Source organism: Lepisosteus oculatus, chromosome 17 (genome assembly GCF_040954835.1).
Source record: "Lepisosteus oculatus isolate fLepOcu1 chromosome 17, fLepOcu1.hap2, whole genome shotgun sequence".
In the NCBI taxonomy this organism is placed as follows: domain Eukaryota; kingdom Metazoa; phylum Chordata; class Actinopteri; order Semionotiformes; family Lepisosteidae; genus Lepisosteus; species Lepisosteus oculatus.
This window is the reverse complement of record NC_090712.1, coordinates 16762770-16786337: the sequence shown is the minus strand read 5'-3', so window position 1 is coordinate 16786337 and position 23568 is coordinate 16762770. Positions and strand designations below refer to the sequence as shown.

Sequence of the window (23568 nt, the reverse complement as noted above, 5' to 3'; positions counted from 1 at the left end):
GGCCATTCAGCAGTGAGTCAGTCTTCATGTCATGAGAGAGAAAAGAGTTTCATAAAGCAGAAATTACAGTACTCATGCCCAGTTTGGCCCGAGAGATGTAACTCTGATGATACTCTGAGCTTTGTTTCTGATAACTGATGCCAGCAATTTACAAGACAGCTGTAAGGATAATAACCATAGCCAGATGCCGATGAAACGCTACGTTGAAAAATGACACGCTCCCAGGGATGATTAGTTAGCGTTCAAAATGCACAGTGGCATGTGAAATCATGGTTTTCTTTTTTCATCAAAATGCCCATTTTTTTCTTCCTTCGTATCTCAGCAATGTAGATAAAGCGCGCCAGACGTTTTTCTGAGCATTCTTTAAATTTTAAAGGAAACCTTGTGTTTTTTTTTCTTATTAAAGCTCTAGATTTGCCAGCCCGTGTTGAAGAGGTTTGTCCTAACATCCCGTCTCTGGAGAAATCTCTGGAGGAGATCATGGAGCTAGCGGAGTCAGGGATGCGGTACACCCAGATGCCCCATGTGATGGAGGTGCTTCTGCCCATGTTGTGTAGCTACATGTCTCACTGGTGGGACCACGGGCCTGAAAACAACCCTGAGAAGGCAGACATGTGCTGCACCTCCCTGACCTCGGAGCACATGAACACCCTGCTGGGCAACATTCTGAGGATCATTTACAACAACCTGGGTATTGATGAGGGGGCCTGGATGAAGAGACTGGCAGGTGTTGGATTTTGTTTTTCTTTCATTGCTTTGTCCTGTTTTCCTGTTTCTGTATTCCAAATGATGATTGCAATTCCATAACATTTAAGATAATGCTGTTTAAAGAATATGACCCTTTGCATATCGATATGAGCACACTCCAGATAAACTGCAAATTATGACAATAAATGTGTACTGTTCACGGTTACAGTTTCCTTTAGTGTTTTGATGTACAGTACTTTGTGGTCTGTTAAAGTTCATGCAATAGACAATTTCTGAGAATAACAGGGGTGGTCAGATACTGTAACTTCCAATCCATTTAATTACAGGATTTGTCTGCAGCCCACATTTCAATTACCTGATAATTGTAGATATAGAAGAGAAATGGACAATCCAATATTCCACTAGTCCTAGAACAGGCTACAGCATAGCTGCAGTAGAAGAGGATATACTGCAGCACAGACAAGCCATTGAGTCTGTGCTTCAGTTCTGAATTCCCTGTGTGCCTCTCAGTATTTTCTCAGCCCATCATCAGTAAAGCCAAGGCCCAGCTGCTGAAGACACACTTCTTGCCCCTGATGGAGAAGCTGAAGAAGAAGGCGGCCACAGTGCTGCTGGATGAGGAGCACATGAAGACAGAGGGCAGGGGTGACATGTCAGAAGCAGAGCTTCTCATCCTGGATGAATTCACCATCCTCGTCCGGGACCTGTACGCCTTTTACCCTCTCCTCATCAGATTTGTGGACTATAATAGGTGAGGACTTCATGTTCAGGCTACAGTGACGTGGAGCCTGTTTGTTAAAAAAAAGGAATTGAAAATGTCCTTGTCTAGAAGTGTGTGTGGGGGTTTTATATCTTGTAATTTATTCCCATTAAGTTAAAGTCTCTTGTCTTCATTTTTGTAGGGCAAAATGGCTGAAAGAACCTAGTGCAGAGGCCGAAGAATTATTTCGCATGGTGGCAGAAGTGTTCATATTCTGGGCAAAGTCTCATGTAAGCTAGTTCCTGAACAGCTGATCCTCTTTGTAACTGAGAACAAACTCTTCAAGTGCTGTGTCCATGGTTGTATTTGTTTATGATGACTACATTTTAATTTCATTTAAAATTGAGTAACAATGATTTTGTTTTTCAATCCAGAATTTCAAAAGGGAAGAGCAGAACTTTGTGGTTCAGAATGAAATCAACAACATGTCTTTTTTGATCACTGACACCAAATCCAAAATGTCCAAGGTGAGGAGTTCTGCATCTTCTAAGGAAAGTCATTTGTCGAACAGACTGTTTGTGTCATTTATTTTTCAAAGGTTTTCTTAAAGGTTTTCAAGACCTAAACACTCACATGGTATATACAGTACGATAGATACAGTATTCGTTTGAAATATTTAGAGAAGGTTTGGTTTTTCTCTCCATTGTGGTCACGCATTACATGTGTGGACATTACTTACAAGGATGCCTAAAATGTAAAAAACATATTACTTTTTGTATAAAATTAACCATAATAGAGAAGATATGGCCACATTTCCACCCTATACTAATACATGAAAAAAAGAAAGAAATTGTGCAATGCGTTTCTTGGCATACAAATATTTCTGTGCTGTTAAACAGGGGGCAGTTTCAGACCAGGAGAGAAAGAAGCTGAAGCGGAAAGGAGACCGCTACTCCCTGCAGACCTCTCTCATCGTTGCTGCGCTGAAGAGATTACTCCCAGTTGGATTAAATATCTGTGCTCCCGGTGACCAAGAGCTCATTGCACTGGCCAAGAACAGGTTCAGTCTAGTATGTATCTGCCTGCGGCGCCTTCGCGTTTATGGATGTTATAGATCAGGGCTTCCCAGTCCCCTGCTTACCTGTGTGCTATGCACAGAATAATAATCATATCTCAGAAATTGTCATTGTTATTTTTGTCAAGCTAACATGCTGTATTTTAAGAGATGGAAAAAACAAATTAAACAAAGGTTTAATTAAGCGAATGATTACTGCAATGAGGTAATTGATAATTGGAATAAAACAGAAGACATAGGGTCCCGTACCATGTGTTTCTACTTTTTAACAGCCGTTTTGTTAAATAGCATCAAAAAGTAAGCAGCATGCACACGGTAATGAATAATGTATGTAGCCATAGCTCAAAAGTATCATTCATGCTCCAGAAATTGAGCAAAACCGAGCTTGTTTTTAGAAAAAGCAGCTTTAGTCTCATCATGGAGCCCACTCTATGTGAGCAAACAGCAGGTTGTTGTGACTTCTTAAAACAGCTGTTTTCTGACTATATTTCATCCTCATAAACAGAAAGATACAGAAGATGAAGTCAGGGACATTATTCGGAATAATCTTCATCTTCAGGGAAAGGTAGGTTAAGGTAGTGGAGTACAAATGTCTAACCTGTACCTCCTTTCATTGTCTTTCAGTTTATTAATAGCTAACGCATTCTGGATGTGTTTCAATAACCTCAAAAGCATGCAAACACAAGATCATTTTGCCATTTTGTATCTTAAAGTGTACAAAATGGGAGAAATTTTGAAAAATGTTTTTTTCCTCCATGTTGACATTTGGGTATCTTGTCATCTTTTTTAAACAGTGCCCTCTTTCAGAACTAGCATTCCGAAATAGTAATGTTTTTTTTTTTCCATGAGTATGAGTGAATAAAAAATGAATAAAAACTTCAGATATCTATTCACACTCATAGAAGATGAAGCCTTAAATTTCAACATGTGAAAAAAACTTGTCAGTCTGGCCATCCATTTTTTTCTGTCACTCTTGTCTGTGTGTTTCTCTTCATTTCACCTGGCCTGTTTCTCTTTTTCTCTCTCCTGTGCATGTCTGCATGTTGCCTGTATCAGTATCGAGTATTTCATTTCAAGAAACTGGTGAAGAAGCTTATCATAGTGATGAAATGGATGAAGAGCAGACAGCCCAAGCTTGCCAGCTCTGAGCTGCCTGGCTACAAAAGGCTGCCTTTGCGAAAGCGTTCGGCTACCCTCGACACCACACACAGGGTTCAAAAAACACCTCTGTCTGCCATTAAAAAGTCCTCTTCGGTGGACTATGTGTCAATGGTGAAGCACTCTAAGACTCAGACAAGGCCAGCAGAGACTGCAGTTTCCAAGATAAAGAAAGGCCTGAAAGATGGGCAGCTAGCAATGCAGAGCATATTTGGGTGTAGCAAAATGTTGGTGGGTACTCACTCATCATGTGTATTTTATATTTTATAGCTATGTGATTAGAAAAATCTTCCAATGTTCTCAAATTGTTAGCTTTACTGTATAGAGTATAAGGTAATGTACAATACATTGCTGTTTATGAAGTCTGATTAAGTTGATATTGTTTTAATGCCACACCAAGAGCTGTGAGTAATCATTGCTATTCTTATTTTCCTCCCAAATTAAAATGATTAGATTATTATACTGTATATTCTTTGGAGTGACATTGTTGGGACTCCTGTCCCGATAATGGGAGTGTAGTGTAAAGAAGGAGCAGACCACAAAGTTTTTAGTGTGCTGTACTAGGAGAGAGAAAGCTCACATGTAGCATGAAAGTGTGTGCTTGAACACACCTGACTAATGTGATAAGATAACCAACAGCAGGAAGCACAATTTAGTTTGAAAGAAATTAAATGAAGATGGGATCCTTTTTACAAAAAATATAGTTTTAATTGCACCTTTTAAATGCTGTAATAGAAAAAGATTTGATTTGTGAATCATGTAATTTACAATTAATTACAGTATATTGACAATACTCATTGCACAATTGTGTATGCACTTTTCTCACATGGGTTTGTCTGCTTGGCTCTGAGTGACTTGTTTTCTGTGTGCTAGCTGGAGGATCCTGCCATCAGGTGGCAGATGGCTTTATATAAAGACCTGCCTAATAGAACTGAAGACACATCTGATCCAGAAAAAACAGTGGAACGCGTCCTTGACATTGCACACGTGCTGTTTCACCTGGAGCAGGTAGGCGCCCAAAAGGTTTGAAGTGTTGAGGAAGCGTGTGCTTCTGTAGAATTCGCCTTCTCGGAAAATACCGCAGAGCTAACATCTCTTTGTGAGACCCCAGCATTAACAGAAACGTAAAGAGAGGTTATCTTTGCCTCACCTTTTATGGGAAACATGTTTTAGAACGTCCTAAGAGAATAACGTATTCCACAGGTTGAACATCCACAGAGAAGTAAGAAGGCTGTGTGGCACAAGCTACTTTCTAAGCAAAGGAAAAGGGCAGTGGTGGCTTGTTTTAGAATGGCACCTTTATATAATCTTCCAAGGTAAGTGCCAAAGCCTGCCGAATGCCATAGTTTTCTACAGTAAGAACCGGAAAAAGAGGAAGATAGATGTAGCTGATATTCTTCTGTTTTTTTACCTCTTAGGCATAGGGCTGTCAACCTCTTTCTGCAAGGTTATGAAAAGTCTTGGATTGAAACAGAGGAGCATTATTTTGAAGATAAGTTAATTGAAGATTTGGCTGTAAGTACTATCATTGCTTTTACGGCAGGCGTTCAGAAGTAGTCAATTATACAGCTGAAGACTTCAGCACATAGATTTGATGTGAAAGGACTGTAACATCCATAACGTAGAAATATTTTCCTGTGATAAAATTCAAATGACTGTGCAGTTAAAGGTTTCAGAACAGCATTATATTGTGTTATTCAGGCTGAGTGTATTGTGCATGCTAACCCTGCAAGCCACCATTTGGTAAATAGCTAAAACAATTGAAAGTGACAATCTTAGATTTTATAAAAGGCTTGTTAAATGTAGCTGCCATAGGCATAGGGGAGGTTATTAGATGCAGAAGAGAATGTTGTATATTCAGTGTGGGGGTGATGTTGTATTTAAATTTCAGAAACCAGGAAGAGAAGATCCCCCCGAGGAAGATGAAGGCACAAAACGAATTGATCCTCTGCATCAGCTCATCTTACTTTTCAGTAGGACTGCGCTGACAGAGAAGTGGTGGGTTTGGAGTCAGGGCAGAGTGTGTAAGAGGATCACAGCAGGGGCAGTTAGAAGGAAATTGATTATATTTATTCAGAGCATTACTTCATATGCCCTTTCTCAGGAGTCCAAACTGGATACACTGCTACAGCTTAAAATATTCACAATTTTTAAAACAAAATCCCCTTTTTTCATTTTATCACAGATGTTACTAATTAGGGAAGATCCGTATGAAAGTTAGAATGACCTGAATATGGCACACTGTGTAATGTGCTAAAACTGTAGAGCGTTTTTTTTCCTGTAGCCTGTAGTTTTTGCTCAAGGTTAATTCAGGCTGTTCATAAGGAGTCATACAGGTACTGCTGTGTTAACAGAATTAACAGTATTACAGGGTTAATTCTTAAAACTCTGCATTAGGTTAAAGTCTCAAAGGGCAGTATTTAGTTTTAATACAGTATAAGCACTTGCATGTATTCTTATATTATACAATGTTTTTTCTTTTACAAACAGTAAGCTGGAGGAAGACTTCCTGTATATGGCTTATGCTGACATTATGGCAAAGGTACCCCCATTTCAAATAAAATGTAGTCTTAAACTTTGGAAAAGATGCATATGCAGTACAGTAATACCTTACTGATTGATTTAAACAGTCAGATGTTTCAACTATGAGAGTAACATTTTCACAGCCTGTAAAAACAACGACCAAACATATGTAAACTCCTGGGTTCGTTTTAGGCATTGTGAAGGAAATAGAAGGAAGGAAAACAGAACTTTCACTGGCTGATTATCAAACTTTATTGATTATAATTATTCAGAGCATTACTTCATATGCCCTTTCTCAGGAGTCCAAACTGGATACACTGCTACTTTAAAAAAACTAGCAGAAAAATGAAGAATAACAGACCCAGCGTGAGCCTTGCCTTCTCTCCTCCACCGACCACACCACACTTCAGAGATTACACACAGCTTCTCTCACACTAAACAAATTACAGTACCACAGTAAGAGCAAACCTAAATAACAACAGAGAATAAAAAAAAAAACGAAATATGTCTTACACTCACAACTTGTGCCTTTTTTTACTTACTCATTTTGTCCATGGCTGATATCGCCAGAGTTGCCATGATGAGGAAGATGAGGATGGAGAAGAGGTGAAGAGCTTTGAAGTAAGTGATATCTTTCCCTTTCTCTTTTTTGGGGGATTTGGGGATTTTCCGATTTATTTGCCCATGGCTGAACTGCAGCTTGACATGGCACAGTGCTGGCATGCCCTGGACCTTGTGTGCTGTGAGTCAACTCTGATAATGAAATGTGTTCATTGAAACCCCTTCTCCCTTCCTTTCATCTTTCACGGCCCCTCCTTCATTGCCATCTTGAGAAAACACACATTGGTATCATGCATAATTGTAGAAGTATGTGCGTCATACCGTTTGTCCCTGTAACACTGATGAATAAACTCCACTCAAAGGGTAAACGTCGTGGACCCTGTTCAATCTGGAATTTTAATGGCTGTCCTGCTCAGCATGTGAGCCAAGAGGTGTGTCACTGCTGATTTCTGCATGGCTAAAAGGAATATCCCCTTTCTCACAGATGATTAATTACCAGATTATCACCTGGCTCTGGAAGGCTAATGGAGTTAACCTAGAGTTCACGCTCACGTTTAGAGAGGAGGTTTGAGGAGAGACGAAAATGTTTGTCCTTTACCTTCCTTGTGTAGTGTTTTATGGAAACATTAATTACCGCCTTTCAAAATAAATTTGCCACAGATCTCTTCTCCAGCTGTTGTTGTATCACAGAAGTTTCTCTCAAAGCAGTGTTCCAGTGCACAATTAAATCAGTATTTTTAGAGAACATGTTGGTAATCCTACATTCTACTGTATAAAGTATTTAATTCATTATTACACCATATATGATAAGAATATATACATTTTAATACATCTGATACATTACATACAGTTACATATCAAATGGTATTAACTGTCTATTTCATTATTGTGATCAGATTACATTTTGGTTGCATCTGTTTATTAAACACCGATAAATGTCCAGTGTTCACATTGTGAGCAAATAAAGCAGTAAGCAATATTTTCAAAACTGCTCAGTTTTAAACTACACAGCCATCAGTATAAAAATAAAAGGCCCTTTGGTTTTTATAGTAATAGTGCACAACTCCAGTCCTACTGGGCCACAGTGTCTTCAGATTTTCATTCTTCCTTAGGTCTTAAAGATCTAATTGAACTATATATTAGGTGTGTTGGACAAGTTTAACAGTTTGCAAAGGTCTTTAGCTGTTGATTTAAAGTGAATCATTATGACTTCTGGTCCTCTGGTCCATTGGTGTTGTGCACCTATGTTGTATAGTAAGAGTAACTGGTATATGATCTGATGTGATGTTGAAGAATTATTGTAGGCTAGGAATATAGAAAAAGAATCATGGATTTGCAATACAGTATATACAATTTACAAAGAAACCCCTTTGTAAGTTGATGTTGTTGAAATATTGAGTAGAATAATAACAATAACAATTTGTGGGTCACTCTAAACAGTTATCACTTATTCTGATCTGTTAAGTGCAGAAAATGTAATCTGACAATAGCTGCATGCTCTGCTGGTAGTCCTGTTGTATCAGCCTTACCATTATTGAGAATTGAGGCTGCACTATGTAAACAGAGTTCAGATGTTCAAGTTTAGGAGTCCCTCCAATTGTAGTATGAAAGTCTTATCTTCAATAAGATACAGTATATCTGTGTTTATTTTGTTTAAATACAAATTTCATTTTGTTCATGTTAAATTTGTGTTCTAAAACTAGCAAGTGAAAGCTTTACATGAGATGACCAGCAAACAGATAAAGGATGTTTATTTTTTTAAAGATATGCGATCAAGTTGTAAAGTCATTTAGTGCAGCTTTAATTTGTTGAATAACAATTAATCGCACTGCCTTGTTTCATGTTCTTTCTGTTATTCTCTTTACGGCATAGTTACAGTGAGGAAGAGGTTGAGACGTGAAGGCAGATCACAGAGCCGTAGCATGGCTGAGGAAAGCAAGGCTGTTCATAAAGCTTCCATCTTTTTTTATTTCGGCCTACCGTATTTTATCTCTGGTTAGTTAAGAGTAGCAGCTTTCTATTGTAGTATGAAATGATTAAATTTTGTTTCCGCAGCACGATATTATCAAAGATTTAAGCAACAAATTTACCAGCAACGTGGAAAACTCTCTGGTAACAACACTTAGTGTCTGTGTTGGTTGCATCTTCTTTTTTTTTCCCCTTTTAGTTAGAAGAATTGTTCATTTGTTTGGACCCATCGTTCTTATTTTTTTATCACATTCTGTAAAAAGGCCTTCATGTTTTGAAACCTCTTCCATCCTCTCATGTCTCCTGCATACATACAGATGGAAAGTTTAAGGCAGCAAAGTTAGCAATACCGTAGGCTGTTGCTGCTCACCCTCGGTTGTGCCTTTTTGCTGCTGCTGTTGCTGGCGTTCCTGCTCCTGGGCAAAACCATTCATGATTCAGCAGTTGTGTTGTGGACATGATATTAATTTACTGTTTCATGTCCCATTAAACAGAGCTTCTACCCACCATGCCATTTGACGGGCTACCTGTTTTCATGGGGCTCTATGCAACTTGATATACAGTACAGTACAGTAAAACACTCACGACCTTCTGTTCTTTTTCTCTTGAAAACTGGTGAAACAGAACCCTTCAAAGCTGCATGATCTCTGCAGAGCTCGGTTCTGTAAGCACAGTGTTGTGTTATTATACAGTATTAAGCTACAGTATACAAATGCCGGAAGTAAGGTATTTTTTTCAGAAATTCAGCTTGCCTAGAAATGGATGCTCTGTATTTGAGTGCATACGCTAGGTAGTTAACCAAATATATCCTCAAGGGAATCTGCTGTACTAGTGCTGTATTGCTATTTGAAACACATAACATTGTGGTTTCTATCTAAAGTCCTGTGCTGTGTGACTTAAACCAGCCAGTTTCCTTATGCTGTGTTTTGGTTTATGATGAAAATGTCTCTAAAGTAACTCCTTGATTTGGAATAATATCCTTATTAGGAACTGTAAAACCATCAGATTATAAAGGAAGTCTCCTTTGTAGTCGAATCAATATCCCTCCTAACTCTAACATAATGAGACCAGAAATGCAGCAGTTGCAAAGCTTTCATGTGTTTGTTTTATGCGACAAAAGGCATATCCTCAGGTTCTGAACTGTCAGACCCTCATTCTGAAATAAGTCATTCAGTGATGTGTATAATATGCAATATGTTGAATTTCATGAACTGGGAAAATGCTAGTTAACTTTTTATAAAAAACAGAAGATTTCAAACCAGATTTTGCAGTGTATTTCAGATGCATCTAGTTGTCGATACTGACTGAGGTCCGGTAAAAGCAGTAGAAACCGTAATGCTTATTAGTGCTTTCCATTAGCAACTGCAGTTCAGACTCTTGTCTGATATCACATTTAGCCTGGACATCACTTCATATTACATGAATTCTGCAACAGAGCCCTGTGGGAGCAATTGTAATCCAAGCACCACTTTGATAAACAAAAACGAAACAGATAACTTTGATTATTTTTTCCACTTGGATTTAGGAAAAAGAAATGGAAAAGCAGAAGCTGCTGTATCAGCAGGCCAGGCTACATGACCGGGGTGCTGCAGAGATGGTTTCTCCAGATGATCAGCGCCAGCAAAGGTGACCCATCTGTCTGTACTGCCGCTTGGTGGCTCCAACGCTGTCTGTAATGGCAGATGTAGGCTCTGGTCCCTCACCAACTGCTCCATATGCCATCAGCTGTCCAGGAGGCAATCTTCGAGAGCACTAACAGACTAATCCCACGCACTGTGTTGGTTTGGGGAATCCTCGTCACAATCAGCTGGTACACAGGCTTGACTGTGTGATAACAGAGCTCAGCTGGACCTCGGGCGAACTACTTTATCAGTTGAAACCACTTGGTTTAAGTGTCACTTTGCTGTATTCCCATGGACCGGTGTAGTAAAGGGCAGAGAAAGTTTGTTAAATCTGTAGGAAATAACAGTAAAACCGTGCCCTTTAATTAATGTCCTGTGTAATGGCCTGTTATTTATCAATAATAATAATAATAATAATAATAATAATAATAATAATAATAATAATTACTTACACTTATATAACGCTTTTCTGGACACTCCACTCAAAGCGCTTTACAGGTAATGAGGATCCCCTCCACCATCACCAATGTGCAGCCCCACCTTGATGATGCGACGGCACCCATAGTGCGCCAGAACGCTCCCCACACACCAGCTATCAGTGGGGGGGAGAGCAGAGTAAAGTAGCCAGTTCATAGATGGGGATTATTAGGAGGCCGTGATTGGTAAGGGCCATTGGGAAATTTGGCCAGGACGTCGGGGTTACACCCCTACTGTTTTCAAAAACGCCCTGGGATTTTTAATGACCACAGAGAGTCAGGACCTCGGTTTTACGTCTCATCTGAAGGACGGCACCTGTTTACAGTATAGTGTCCCTGTCACTGTACTGGGGCATTAGGACCCACACAGACCACAGGGTGAGCGCCCCCTGCTGTCCCCACTAACACTTCTTCCAGCAGCAACCTTAGTTTTTCCCAGGAGGTCTATATGCTTGATATGCTTGATATATCAAACTACTGTGTTTTATCATTCCAGGTGAAATGGGACCTATGGTAGCATCAACATTGAAGCTGGGCATTGCCATTTTGAATGGAAGGAAATTCCACAGTGCAGCAGGTATTAGATAATTTTTTCATAGTGTTCAAAGGAAAAACATGACGTTTAATAAATCAGGTCGTTAGTCCCAAAAATAAGTGATTCACATGATATCCATTCGTTTTCTAACCTCTTTATCCCAATACAAGGTCAAGGGAGCTGGAGCCTATGCTGGCAAAGAAGTGTGCACAAAGCAGGGTACAGCCTTCACAGGATGGGCAGTCCGTCGCAGGGCACACACACGCACACACACGCACACACACACACGCACACACACTCACACACACACACACACACACTCACACACACACACACACACACACACACACACACACTCACACACACTCACACACACACACACTCACACACACACTCACACACACTCACACACACACACTCACACACACTCACACTCACACTCACACTCACACACACACACACACACACATCACACACACACTCACACACACACTCACACACACTCACACACACTCACACACACACACTCACACACACTCACACACACACACTCACACACACTCACACTCACACAACACTCACACACACACTCACACACACACTCACACACACTCTCACTCACTCACACACACACTCACACACACTCTCACTCACTCACACACACACTCACACACTCACACACACTCACACACTCACACTCTCACACTCACACACACACTCACACACACACTCACACACTCTCACTCACTCACACACACGCACACACACACTCACACACACACTCACACACACTCACACTCACACACACTCACACACACTCACACTCACACTCACACTCACACACACACACACTCACACACACTCACACACACTCTCACACACTCACACACACACACACACACTCACACTCACACACACTCACACACACACTCACACTCACACTCACACTCACACACCAGGGCCAGTTTTCCGAGAAGCCCATAAGCCTACCAGTGTGTCTTTGGACTGTGAGGAAACCGGAGCACATGGAGGATACACATGTGAACCCTGGGTGAACATACACGCTGCACGCGTTTGCACCCCAGGGTCCAAGCACTGCGAGGCAGCGTTGATTTCCACTGCGCCACCTTGCTGTCCAAATCCCTTTCTAATGTTTGCCCGAATCCTCCAGTGATCTCGGTCTCCTGGAGAACTGCGGGCTGTTTCCAGCATTTTATCTTCTTTTAACTCATTCATGTCTGATTATGTTAATTGTCAAACTTGCTGATTACACAATTACTATCAATACAGTATTTTGTGTTTTTTTTTATTACTGTTTCTTGACTCTTAACAGGCTTAATGTGTAATATGTTTCATTTCCCTTTTAAACAGAGATACAGTATAAGGAGACTAACCAAGTGGCCTCTCCCTGAGCTGTCTGTCTCAGTTTAAGATAGAGAGCAGTATAAAGCCAGTTTAGACAGAAATTATGTGTTATGGAGATTGTTTTCAGACCAGAAAAAAATCTCTGGGCACTAGACAGGTGAAAGCAATAGCAGGGTTCAGTCTCCCAGTAAATAAGAAGAGCCATCCAAATTGAGTTCACTCTCCAAAGGTCCAGTTCATTCCAGGAAACAGGAAATAGGGCAGGTGATTTGAAATATAGACCAAATTAGGATGTGAAGGTGTTTTCAGTACACCGGAGTTCGTCCCTCCTCTCAGAACACCTCAACCCCAGTCCTGAAATCCCTGTCAGAGTTAAGTTCTGCTCAGAAGTATGCTGTATAAAGTGCTAGGACTCAGCTATTGATTGGTTGGCGTGTGTTTTCTGGCATTACTTCAAGAGAAGCAGCCTTTTTCCAAACATAAATGTAGGAACAGGAATGTAGAGTCATATGAAAATGCTCAGTGAAAGTGTGACTCATTTTACTTAATTTTTTACCTATGCTAAATAATGGTAATATGTACAGTATTAAAACAAGTTAAAACAAGTTAACGTGCAGCTGTTTTTCAAAATTATGCCATGCTGTGGATTGCATGCACCCATCTATACAGTACGTCCTTGAACAATGTTACAGGAAAGACAAAAATATAAAAACATAATGAAGCACGTAACCAATGCAGTGACATAGCTGTAGTTTAATATACTCTAGATATTTGATATTAATATTTTTTCAAGTATTTATTAAAGATGCAATGTAGAAGGCAGTTTTAAAGGAAAGGAATATTTTATACTGTAGTTCCACCATAAAGACAATGCAGGTATCTGACATCATCTGTCTACATCAATTAGCGTAATGGGGTTATCGCTGTGGAGGGGAGGTAAACTATATTAATAACCTATCAATTCCAAGTGCTTAAAACCCCTACAATCCAACATAATTTTTAGGGTCTAGTGCATATTTGTACCCATTAATGACAAGTTATTAATGACATGACTGTTTATGTTTTCAGTTGAAAACAATACTATCTGTGTTTTTAAAATGTTTTTTTCCCACTTTTACAATAGAAAATGCTTGATTACCTGAAAGATAAAAAGGACGTGGGCTTCTTTCAGAGTCTTGCTGGCCTTATGCAGTCGTGCAGGTATTTGTCTTTTTAATCTGTTTTGAAGTGTCAGAAAGCATAACATTTGGAAATGCTATTTATTTTAAAATTCATTTAATTTACTTATATTCTTTCAGTGTTCTTGACCTCAATGCTTTTGAAAGGCAGAACAAAGCCGAAGGACTGGGGATGGTAACAGAAGAGGGCTCAGGTACACTTTTCTCAGAATGAGGCTCAGAAGGGAATTAGTGTGACTGATCAGTGAAACTTACTGTCTCATTAAAAGAACAGTCTCATACTGTACGTAGATAAATTGTATGTCCAGGGTTTTCAGTAAGAAATAGGCATAGAAAAACAGAAGATAGGCTCATTGAAATGTTTAATTATTTTTACATGAATTTAGCATGATGTGGGAATAGAATTTTTAATGAATATAAATGTTTTTTAAAAAAATGATCTTTCAATACACTGAAGTAAGAACTTTGTTTTAACTGCGTTATATTCTTCAAAATCCCTAGTTCCAAAAAACATTACCAAAAACTTAATTAATGCATAGGAAATGATATTATTCTTACACTAGAATGTTTTATTTAAAATGGAAATTGGGTTTATGCCAATCATACTGCTGAGCTCTGTGTTTGAAATGCTGTGTTCTTTGATTTTTTTGCAATTATTATTTAGAGGAATGTTCAGTCACTTAGATTTTTAATTGCAAAGTCAAGTGATCATTTTTTTATTTATTTGTCCAGCTGTTTTGTCATTGCATTGGTATGGTACATTGATTAAGCAATACTGCACATGAACGTGAAAATACAATTATCCCTAACCAATGTCTTTGTTGTCTGCATTCATGTTCATTTTTTTTTAATTTCCATCCGTACAACATCTGTCAAAGATGGCTTTGTCTCTTTTTTACCCTTTATGTATGTATATAAATGTGGGAAAAAATGTTACCTTGTAAACCAAGTCATTACTGTTTTGTGTTCTTTGTTAATAATGTTAAAATCTACAAATTTGTACTTGAAATTTTGAATTTGTTGTGTTTTGTAAACATTTGTAGAAAATCTGTTTTTAAGTTACAGTTAATGTGAATATTAGACTACTGTAAATTTAGAAAAATCAAAACAGTGACTAAGGATGAAAGAAAAAAATCATTAGGATACTGTGACAAAAAAGTTTTCACCTACAGAGTTCAAAAGGGAGACAAATGGAATATGCTTTCGTCTTGTGCACCAGGAGTTTTCAGCCTTTTCTGGATTTTGGATAGGAGACCCCTTTCTTAGAATTACCTCTTACAACAGAACACAAATTTAAATATAAAATATGTCTGATGACTGTCATTATTATAAATATAGTGCAATTATAAAATATTCAAAACAGAGCTGCAGGTTAATAGATGCTGTCAGTGCTGTCAGAGCAGAACATCTGTGTGACTTAGGGTTTTAAGTACTGCTGCTCTAAACTGGAAGTGAAGGGTGTTTTTTTTATTGCTGGAGAAGCTGTCGACATTTGAAGAAAATATCTGGTGTACACTATTTCATGAGCCTACAATGTGATGTGTACAGTACGTAAGCCTTCTGAAAACAGTGTTTCCATGCTTTATATGCATATAATTTGGGACCTAATCACCTGACCAAATGGTTTGTCTTAGTTTTTATTATTTTCTTCTGGATGTCACTCCAAACTTATGGAAATTCCCATGCCCTCTAGACTCCCAGATAATATTTCATTTCAGAGGCTTCTAAAAAGAATGGATATAGTGTACAGTAAATCCTTTACTATATGACTGCAGTTGCTGATTCAGTCCTCAATTCATCAATAGTACTGAAGCAGTGTACTGATTTTCAAAAACTGGCACTTCAGAAAGTGCGTCTTAATCAATGAATTCAACATTTTTTAATATTATGTATTTTTTCACTGAAGTAGAATTAATCATTAAAAAGCCCATCTAGATGGCGATTAGCCTGGCATGAAGAGGGATACACATTTTCAATTAGCAGAATATCAGTTCAGATTCTTCACCTTCTTTGTAAGCATTTCCTTTTTTGTCATAATACCCTTTAACTACGTCTTTACTGATCTGTCTGATGTTTTTTGCCTTGTAACACTTGGCACATTATCTTTTGCCTTATTTCCCCCAGCTGGTTTTCTTTGCAATACTGAATACTGAACCTACCTGTAATCTGTCTGAATTTGAAATCTTACTTTTTCTTTCCTTTTTCTTTTCCTTTGGGTTAATGTTCTGTCTTCCCTTCCTCAGTCATCACTCATGAGCGTGGTAATTATGAAATCTGCCATTTCCCTTTGTTAGCTTCTGTGTCAGCGCTGTCCAGGTCCTGAGTCCAATCCCCTCTTTTCCTAGTTCAATGCGATTTCTGTTTTGTTTGTACAAAGCAATGCTGTAGTTCCTTAGCCAATCACAATGTTTTTGCCTCCCTCTCAGGATTTGCACAGTATCTGGCACACTAGATGTAAGAGCAGTGAGCTGTTTTAAGTGACCCAGTATTGCAGTGGTTGGATGTGGAAAGAAATTGTGGTGTTCTCCTTTTTGTAGTATTTGTTGTGCATTCAATTGTGGCTTTACGGCTGCACTGATCCGTGCAAGTGAAAGGTTTTGACACCAATGTCTCCCAAGTTCAAGCTGTTTACTCTGTGTTCTGTGATGTATTCAATGTTGTACCTTTTGTTTGTAAATAAGTGTCTTGACATTTTATTTTTATGACCAAATGATCGCTGTTGTGTTAAAATGATATTGTATTTTCCATCCATACTTTCCTTATTTTAGTTTCATATTCTGATTCTTTCGGTTGGGTAGCTAGGCAGTCCAAAGCACACAAAAAAACGGTGCTGGTTTCCGAAATGATAGACCAGACAGAGCCAGAGCAGCAGATCTGTCACTGCTTGCATTGCATTCTGTAGGTGTGCGCAAGACCTGCTGCAGAAACAAACGCCTTGATAGTCGGAGCACTGCAACCTCTGGTTTGGGGATGGCATGTTACACATGAGCCCACTTTGCTGATAGTATTCTGTCGGTGCAGTGAAACTGTATGATAAACATATTACAAAAGGAGTTTCCATCACTGTAACCCAAAAGACAGTTTTGACCTCTGAATTTTCCTCAGCAGACTATATTCTGTGTCAGACTGCGAGAGGGGGCTGTCCCCTCATCATTGGTAGCTTTTGTGTTCATGAAATTCCAATTAGCCTGTATTCCTAAAATTCTAAAGCGGAATATTAAAACAGTATTTTTGTCAGAGGTTCAAATTACATTTGACATTCAGTTATGTGACAAAAGCTGACAGAATCTTAAAAAGCACTGTGCTGCAAATTTCATTTTATGTAATCTGTACAGAATTCAACAGTGCAGAATGTGCCATATCTATGTGCTTTACTGTATTTTGTATTTAACTGGTTGTCTTCTGAACTGGTCTATCATTTTTCTTAAAATAAGCTTGAAAGTGCATATTAAATCATCTACTGTATACCTTTAGTTACAGAATATTGAGTTTTTTAAGGCAATTATAAAAAGTTGTGGTACGGTATATGTCGTGCAGAGTACACCAAAGTTGACATTTTCTTATGCTTTTCATATACTGTACATAATTGTTTTTAGCTAATTAGGGTTACCTTTTAAGCTCAAATTCGCATCACGTTCCTATACAGATACTGTATGAACACAGTGAGGATTATACAACAAAAATACATTCTTGCAGTTGTGGACCTACTAGTTCAGTGTAACTTACCTTTTATAGGACAAAGTGTAGTGCCAATTAGAATGCTATATCTATGAAAAGAAATTTGAGAGAAAAGAAAAACTTGAATGTTTGTTTGGAAGAAGCCTTACAGTCCTAATTATGCTTAAATGCAAACGGAATATGAGGCTTAAAAATAAATTTCAAGCACTTTCAAGCCTGTTTAAATATCTTAAGGCAGAAGACCTTGTTCTCTTTACCATGCGAGATACAATCGAACTGTATCCATTTAACAGAAAACAAGCATTATACATCACAGAAGCATTGCCATATTATACATCTCAAGCCATAAAGACAACATCTTTCCTCATTAACCATGACCTCCATTTCACATGGTTAAAAGCAGCATTTTATCGAAGTGGGTAGATAAATGTATGCACCTGTTCTACATAAAAACAGAGCAGACAAAGGCATTTGTCCTTTTTTTACAGTATTCCCAGCAGAAAAATAACTTTCGTGTTTCAGGGATTTCTTGGGATTTCTGAGAAACATTTTGTTGGCACATGCTTAATGAAAAGAAAACACACATTTAAAAGAGTTTTGGCTTTCTGACTCGTAGGGGCCCAATTTATGTTATATAAGTACTGTATGAACTGTATAAGTATGCTATATAGTTATTTCAGATTATGTTATACTGTGTATAATGTCACTTATATGACATTTTTGCTGTATTTACAGTACTTTATTGTAGTAGATAAGCCACATCTGTACAATGACACTGAGAAGCAGCCTTCTGAGGAAGAGGATTGAATTTTTTGTGAATGTGCCGCAGGAAAGAAGCTTCATGTGCAGCAGTGCGAGTGCTGTGTTGTGAAAGGTCATTCACTCAGTCTGCTGAAGACAGTGCATATGAATAAAATGCTGCTGATCGTTCTCACTGCTGCTCATCCCCCCATCATGTGTAGCATTTTATCCCATGTGAACTGTCTCAGAAGTGTATGTCAGTACACTTCAGACAGAGCGGTAGTCATGATTTGCAGAAATACAGATTCAGCTCAGTTGTGCCTCATTGGCGTCTTTTAACGGATTCTGTCCGTCTCCCCACGCTGTGTAGGAGAAAAGGTGATGCAGGATGATGAATTCACCTGTGACCTCTTTCGCTTCCTGCAGCTCCTCTGTGAAGGACACAACTCAGGTTTGTAATGCACAAAGCGGCTAGAATAAAATGAAGACTCATAGATTTAAGAATTATTTATTTTGATGCTTTTGAAGATCCGTTTTTTTTTTTACACGTTGTATTAACTGGCTGTTTGGTCCTGGATAACACTTGGCTCTTATGCGATATTAGTTTGAATTAAGGAAGCATAAAAAATAGTTTTCATTGTAATATTTAATGCAAAGTGTTCTATGTCCACAGATTTTCAAAATTACCTCAGGACGCAAACTGGAAACAACACAACTGTCAACATTATCATTTCTACCGTTGACTATCTTCTGAGAGTTCAGGTGAGAATCAACATCTTTACTGCTTTGTTATGTTGATTGTGTATTTCTAGATAATAGCAAACTATAAATAATGACACTCAAAATTTCCATAATATTGAATTATGTTTGTGTGACACACCATGAAGTGGATAGTACCAGGGTGGGAGACCTCCTGGGAAGCTACTGTATGGTTGCCACTGGAAGTGGTGTTAGTGGGACCAGCGAGGGGCGCCCACCCTGCAGTCGGTGTGGGTCTTAATACCCCAGTATAGTGGCGGGGACACTATCCTGTAGTGGGCAGCCATCTTTCGGGTGAGACGTTAAACCGAGGTCCTGACTCTCAGTGGTCATTAAAGATTCACAGGTATTTCTCGATAAGGGTAGGGAGTTATCCCTGTGTCCGGGCCAAATTTCCCCCCTCAGCCTTAAGTGTGGCCTCCAAACAGTCCCCATGGATGATGGGCTTGCACTGGCCCTGCGATGGACTGGCGTCCTGTCCAGGGTGTACCCTGCCATGCACTCGTTCCAGCTTCCCGCCACACTGTATGGTACAGTGTATAAAGCGGTTTGGCAAATGACATGACATAAGTTACACGAAAAACTACCCATTGTTCGTCATTTTAAAGTTTTCTAATACAGGTCACTCATAATAAAAGCAAATGCATTAGTACTATTTTGACCTTTGCAACAACTGAAGTAGTTGTAAACTGTTAAAACTATTGCGGTTTTTGGCTGTCATTGCACTTTGTGAGAAGTTTTGGAACTCATATTTTTTTGCATATTTAATATCTCTCAATATATATATAGAATGCATCTAAGAGGAACATGAATAGTAAATACAGTATATTAAAATGTTAATATTAAAGGATTATATCGGCCTTTATCAGAGGTAAACTGTAAGAAAACATATTTTTTACTTATGAGTACCTCAAACAGTAGGTCATATAATGTCAGACAAAAAGTTCCAGATTAAAAAAAAAACATTTGTTTAATTGCTATTGCTATAAATTGCTGTTTTCTGGAGTACTGTACTTGTTTTTGCACATTTATTTCTGCAGGAGTCAATCAGTGATTTCTACTGGTATTACTCGGGAAAAGACGTCATTGATGAACAAGGACAGCGCAATTTCTCCAAGGCGATCAATGTAGCAAAACAGGTGTTCAACACACTTACAGAGTATATTCAGGTATACTGCTGGCTATAAGCCAAGCATTTTACAATGTTGGTTAGATAAGTTTAGACAAGATGGATAAGAAAAATGATTTGAAGGAGACTGAACTACATGGGTAGTCCTAATGATTTAGCCCCTACAATACAGTATATATGTTTTTGAAATGTCCTGTTAATGGCAGTTAATGTTAACTATTTTTTTTTGGCACAATTGGTGCTCTGTTTAGGGATTTTAGATGTGATGAAAGATGCATGTGGGGTTAAAAGTTCCCAAACCACACTTTACAATTAATGCAAGAATTTGTTAATTGCGTGAACTGTTCATTCGATTAGGTTTCCCCGATATTGATTGGATTCTATAGTGAGAAGTATTTTTGGTTTTTGTTTTTTTACAGAGAGCATGTACTTCGCTCAATGTACACTGTACTGTACATCACAGGCACTGACTCTTTCTCCTGTTCAGATCATTAGGGGAAGGGGCGGGGCTCAGCACTGTTGCAGGCAACGACGGCCATTTTCTTTAAAAACACATGACTGACAATCAATTTCCTCAGTGGGTGCTCAGCCTCCCATAAACCTACTCCCATAAGGGAGTAAATTCCTAACCGTAGCGGGCTGGAGATTGCCTCTTCCTTCACAAAAGTCCCTCCTTGCAAACTACTAGCACTGCTTCATGAATGGAACTATAAGAAAATTAAAAGTTACAAAAAGGGAAAAAAAGAACTTTACTGGGTTTCAAGTTATTCTTCGCTCTTTTTGCTCCACATTAGGGCCCCTGTACTGGAAACCAGCAGAGCCTAGCTCACAGTCGCCTTTGGGATGCTGTAGTAGGATTTCTCCACGTGTTTGCACACATGCAAATGAAGCTATCGCAGGTTTGTATCATACAGATATTTATGCAGTTTTTGATATACTGTATGTAAAACTTTGCTTACTTAACTTTTTCATCAGAGAACAGGAAAAGCTCAAATTGAGATTGATCGATTTAACCTATCACTGGTTTTCTTTATGTTCCTATCGAGGTAGGGGATCTACTGTATCACACTATCAAGCATAACTTGAAAGGCCCTAGAAACTTTGCCTCCACAGTGTACCCTGGTGATCAATGCAGACATTGATTACTCTGTTAAATAGTGTTCTGTAGTACTGTATTATGGTGAAATTGATTTTAGCAGACTTCCAGTTTTCACAGTTTTAATTGCTCAACTGCAGAAAACTGACATTCCTCTGGGTAAGAATGTGGCACATAAACAACAAATACAAAATGGGAAATATCAAGCTTGGAGCAGTAACTCATGACACATACATATCACTTACTGTAACTGTTTAGTTTAACTGAAAATGATATAAATGATATGCCAATATAGACAATTTGGGAATCAATATTATAAAAAGGCAAGTAGAATGTTAGAAAATATTGTTCAATGTGTAGAATGTAAAGTAGATAGATACTGTAGATCGTGTTTTAAAATTGTATAATGCAACAGCCAGAACTCATTTAGAATATTATAAATTCTGCCACTATGCTACAGAAAATATTGGTGGTCTAGAATCGGTTTAAAGAAGAGCATCCAATTGTATCCCTTGGCTCAAAGGAATGTGATAGGCTTAAAAAACTGATTTTCTTTGGTCTTGAACAGAGGAAATGACTAGGAGTCTTGGTTCAAGTATTCTAAATCTTTGAATAATCTGGCATTGACAAAGTTAGCTGTTTTGAGTTGTGAGCTCTCTTTAATCATTTCAAATATCTCAATCAAGTCTTCTCTCAGATGTTTTTTTAATGTGCCTTAAGTCTTCTTAACTCCTTTCCTTAAGCACTAGGATGAGTCTTGTCCTCTTCTCTGGATTTTCCAATGCTTCTTGACCCCTTTTGAAAGTGGACACCAGAAATTCCTGTAGTTCTTTAATTGTGATCTACAGTAACATATATGACCCTGTACTGTACACTCTTTACTGTATAACCAAGCATTCCTTTTGCCTTTTGCCTTTTTATTTTTGTGCATTTTCTAGATGCTGCAAGTGATAAACAAAATGTCTGTTTCTCTGTCTTTTGCAGAGAAACGTCTCATCTGTTATACATTTGTTTTTCCAAGTACTGTATAAACTGTTAACAAACAAGACTTCATCTTGCATGAAGAGTGCTGCTTCTGTCTTTGCAAAATCTAACTCAGATTCTCCTGTCTGTTGCAATCGCTGCAGTGGTTAAAAAGATAATTTGTAATTTTAAGCATATAGCTTCACTGTATTTGAAGGACATTTTAGGAAAAATCAGTTAATTAATTATAGGCTGTATGTTTTTTTGTTGTTTATACAAAGTATTCTTGTGCGAAATCTTGAGATGCAAGGAATAGAATGATGTTTTTTGAATTAAATTTGATTGAACCCCAGTTCCCACTAAAATAACATCAAAATCTGTGCCTCTTGTTGGGTTAAATATGTCCCAAATTTTCCTTATTATAAGCAAATCTTAGCATTAGCATTAGCATTAGCATTTACAAACAAATTTCCTTTGACATTTATTTGCCTACTACTGAAACTAATTGCATCATAGCTGTAGGCATATTTCTCCCAAGCTTTCTCTCTTTAGCAAAATGACTAACTTGCTTCTGACACCTTGATTATTCCCTGACAGAATAAAATGAGTACCTGTGACATACAGTATTTAAATAACATAGAGTAATCCAGCCATGCCTAGGAGCAATTGTAGTGATAAATATATGTATACTGTATATTCAAGTTCAAAATAAAGTTCAAGTTCAAGTACCAGCACACATTTTATGGATATATAATTCAATGGCTATTATAACAGTATTATTACACCTGTTTTTCTTCCTCATGGCCCTTGGTGTTTTACACGTTGTGAATGTTCCAATTTCTGACGTGTGAATTCCTGGATCAGTATATTTAATATATTTAATAATATTAACATATTAAAATATTGTAATACTGTATGCTAACATATTACCAAATAGGACCCCATGTACAGTGTGTATGTGTACAGATCATATATTTATACACATTACACAAACATTCATGAATGCTCAGTTCACTGTAGCAGATGTGGCAGTGTTCTTGCCAAAAGAATGGCCGACCGAAGTGAAAATGTAATATGTTTGTCATTTGTAGGATTCCAGTCAAATTGAATTGCTGAAAGAGTTAATGGATCTCCAAAAGGACATGGTTGTAATGCTGCTGTCCATGTTAGAAGGTAGGTTTGGCCAAAGTAAAACTTCAACACTGGTACAGCTTTACAACCCTTTATGTTTCAACATGAATCACTATATCCAGCTTATACAGTATGTAAGCTTAGTAACGTTCACTATTACTGTTATCACCATGTACAAAAGATAGCAAAAAAACACTCCTCT

The 23568-nt window shown here is 38.2% G+C and overlaps 1 protein-coding gene across 1 annotated transcript in view; it reads left to right on the top strand.

Annotated features, from left to right (window-relative positions):
- Nucleotides 1-23568, top strand: part of ryr2a (ryanodine receptor 2a (cardiac)) — a 195641-nt gene that overhangs the window by 155032 nt on the left and 17041 nt on the right. The window contains 25 exon segments of the mRNA XM_015362834.2: nt 407-727; nt 1219-1459; nt 1611-1698; nt 1843-1935; nt 2308-2478; nt 2989-3048; nt 3540-3872; nt 4515-4649; nt 4845-4957; nt 5060-5156; nt 5533-5639; nt 6132-6183; nt 6735-6785; nt 10219-10293; nt 10295-10319; nt 11288-11346; nt 11348-11368; nt 13815-13891; nt 13990-14063; nt 16113-16130; nt 18659-18739; nt 18962-19050; nt 20088-20216; nt 20971-21075; nt 23327-23408. Coding sequence (XP_015218320.1) covers nt 407-727; nt 1219-1459; nt 1611-1698; nt 1843-1935; nt 2308-2478; nt 2989-3048; nt 3540-3872; nt 4515-4649; nt 4845-4957; nt 5060-5156; nt 5533-5639; nt 6132-6183; nt 6735-6785; nt 10219-10293; nt 10295-10319; nt 11288-11346; nt 11348-11368; nt 13815-13891; nt 13990-14063; nt 16113-16130; nt 18659-18739; nt 18962-19050; nt 20088-20216; nt 20971-21075; nt 23327-23408 — 2697 coding nt within the window.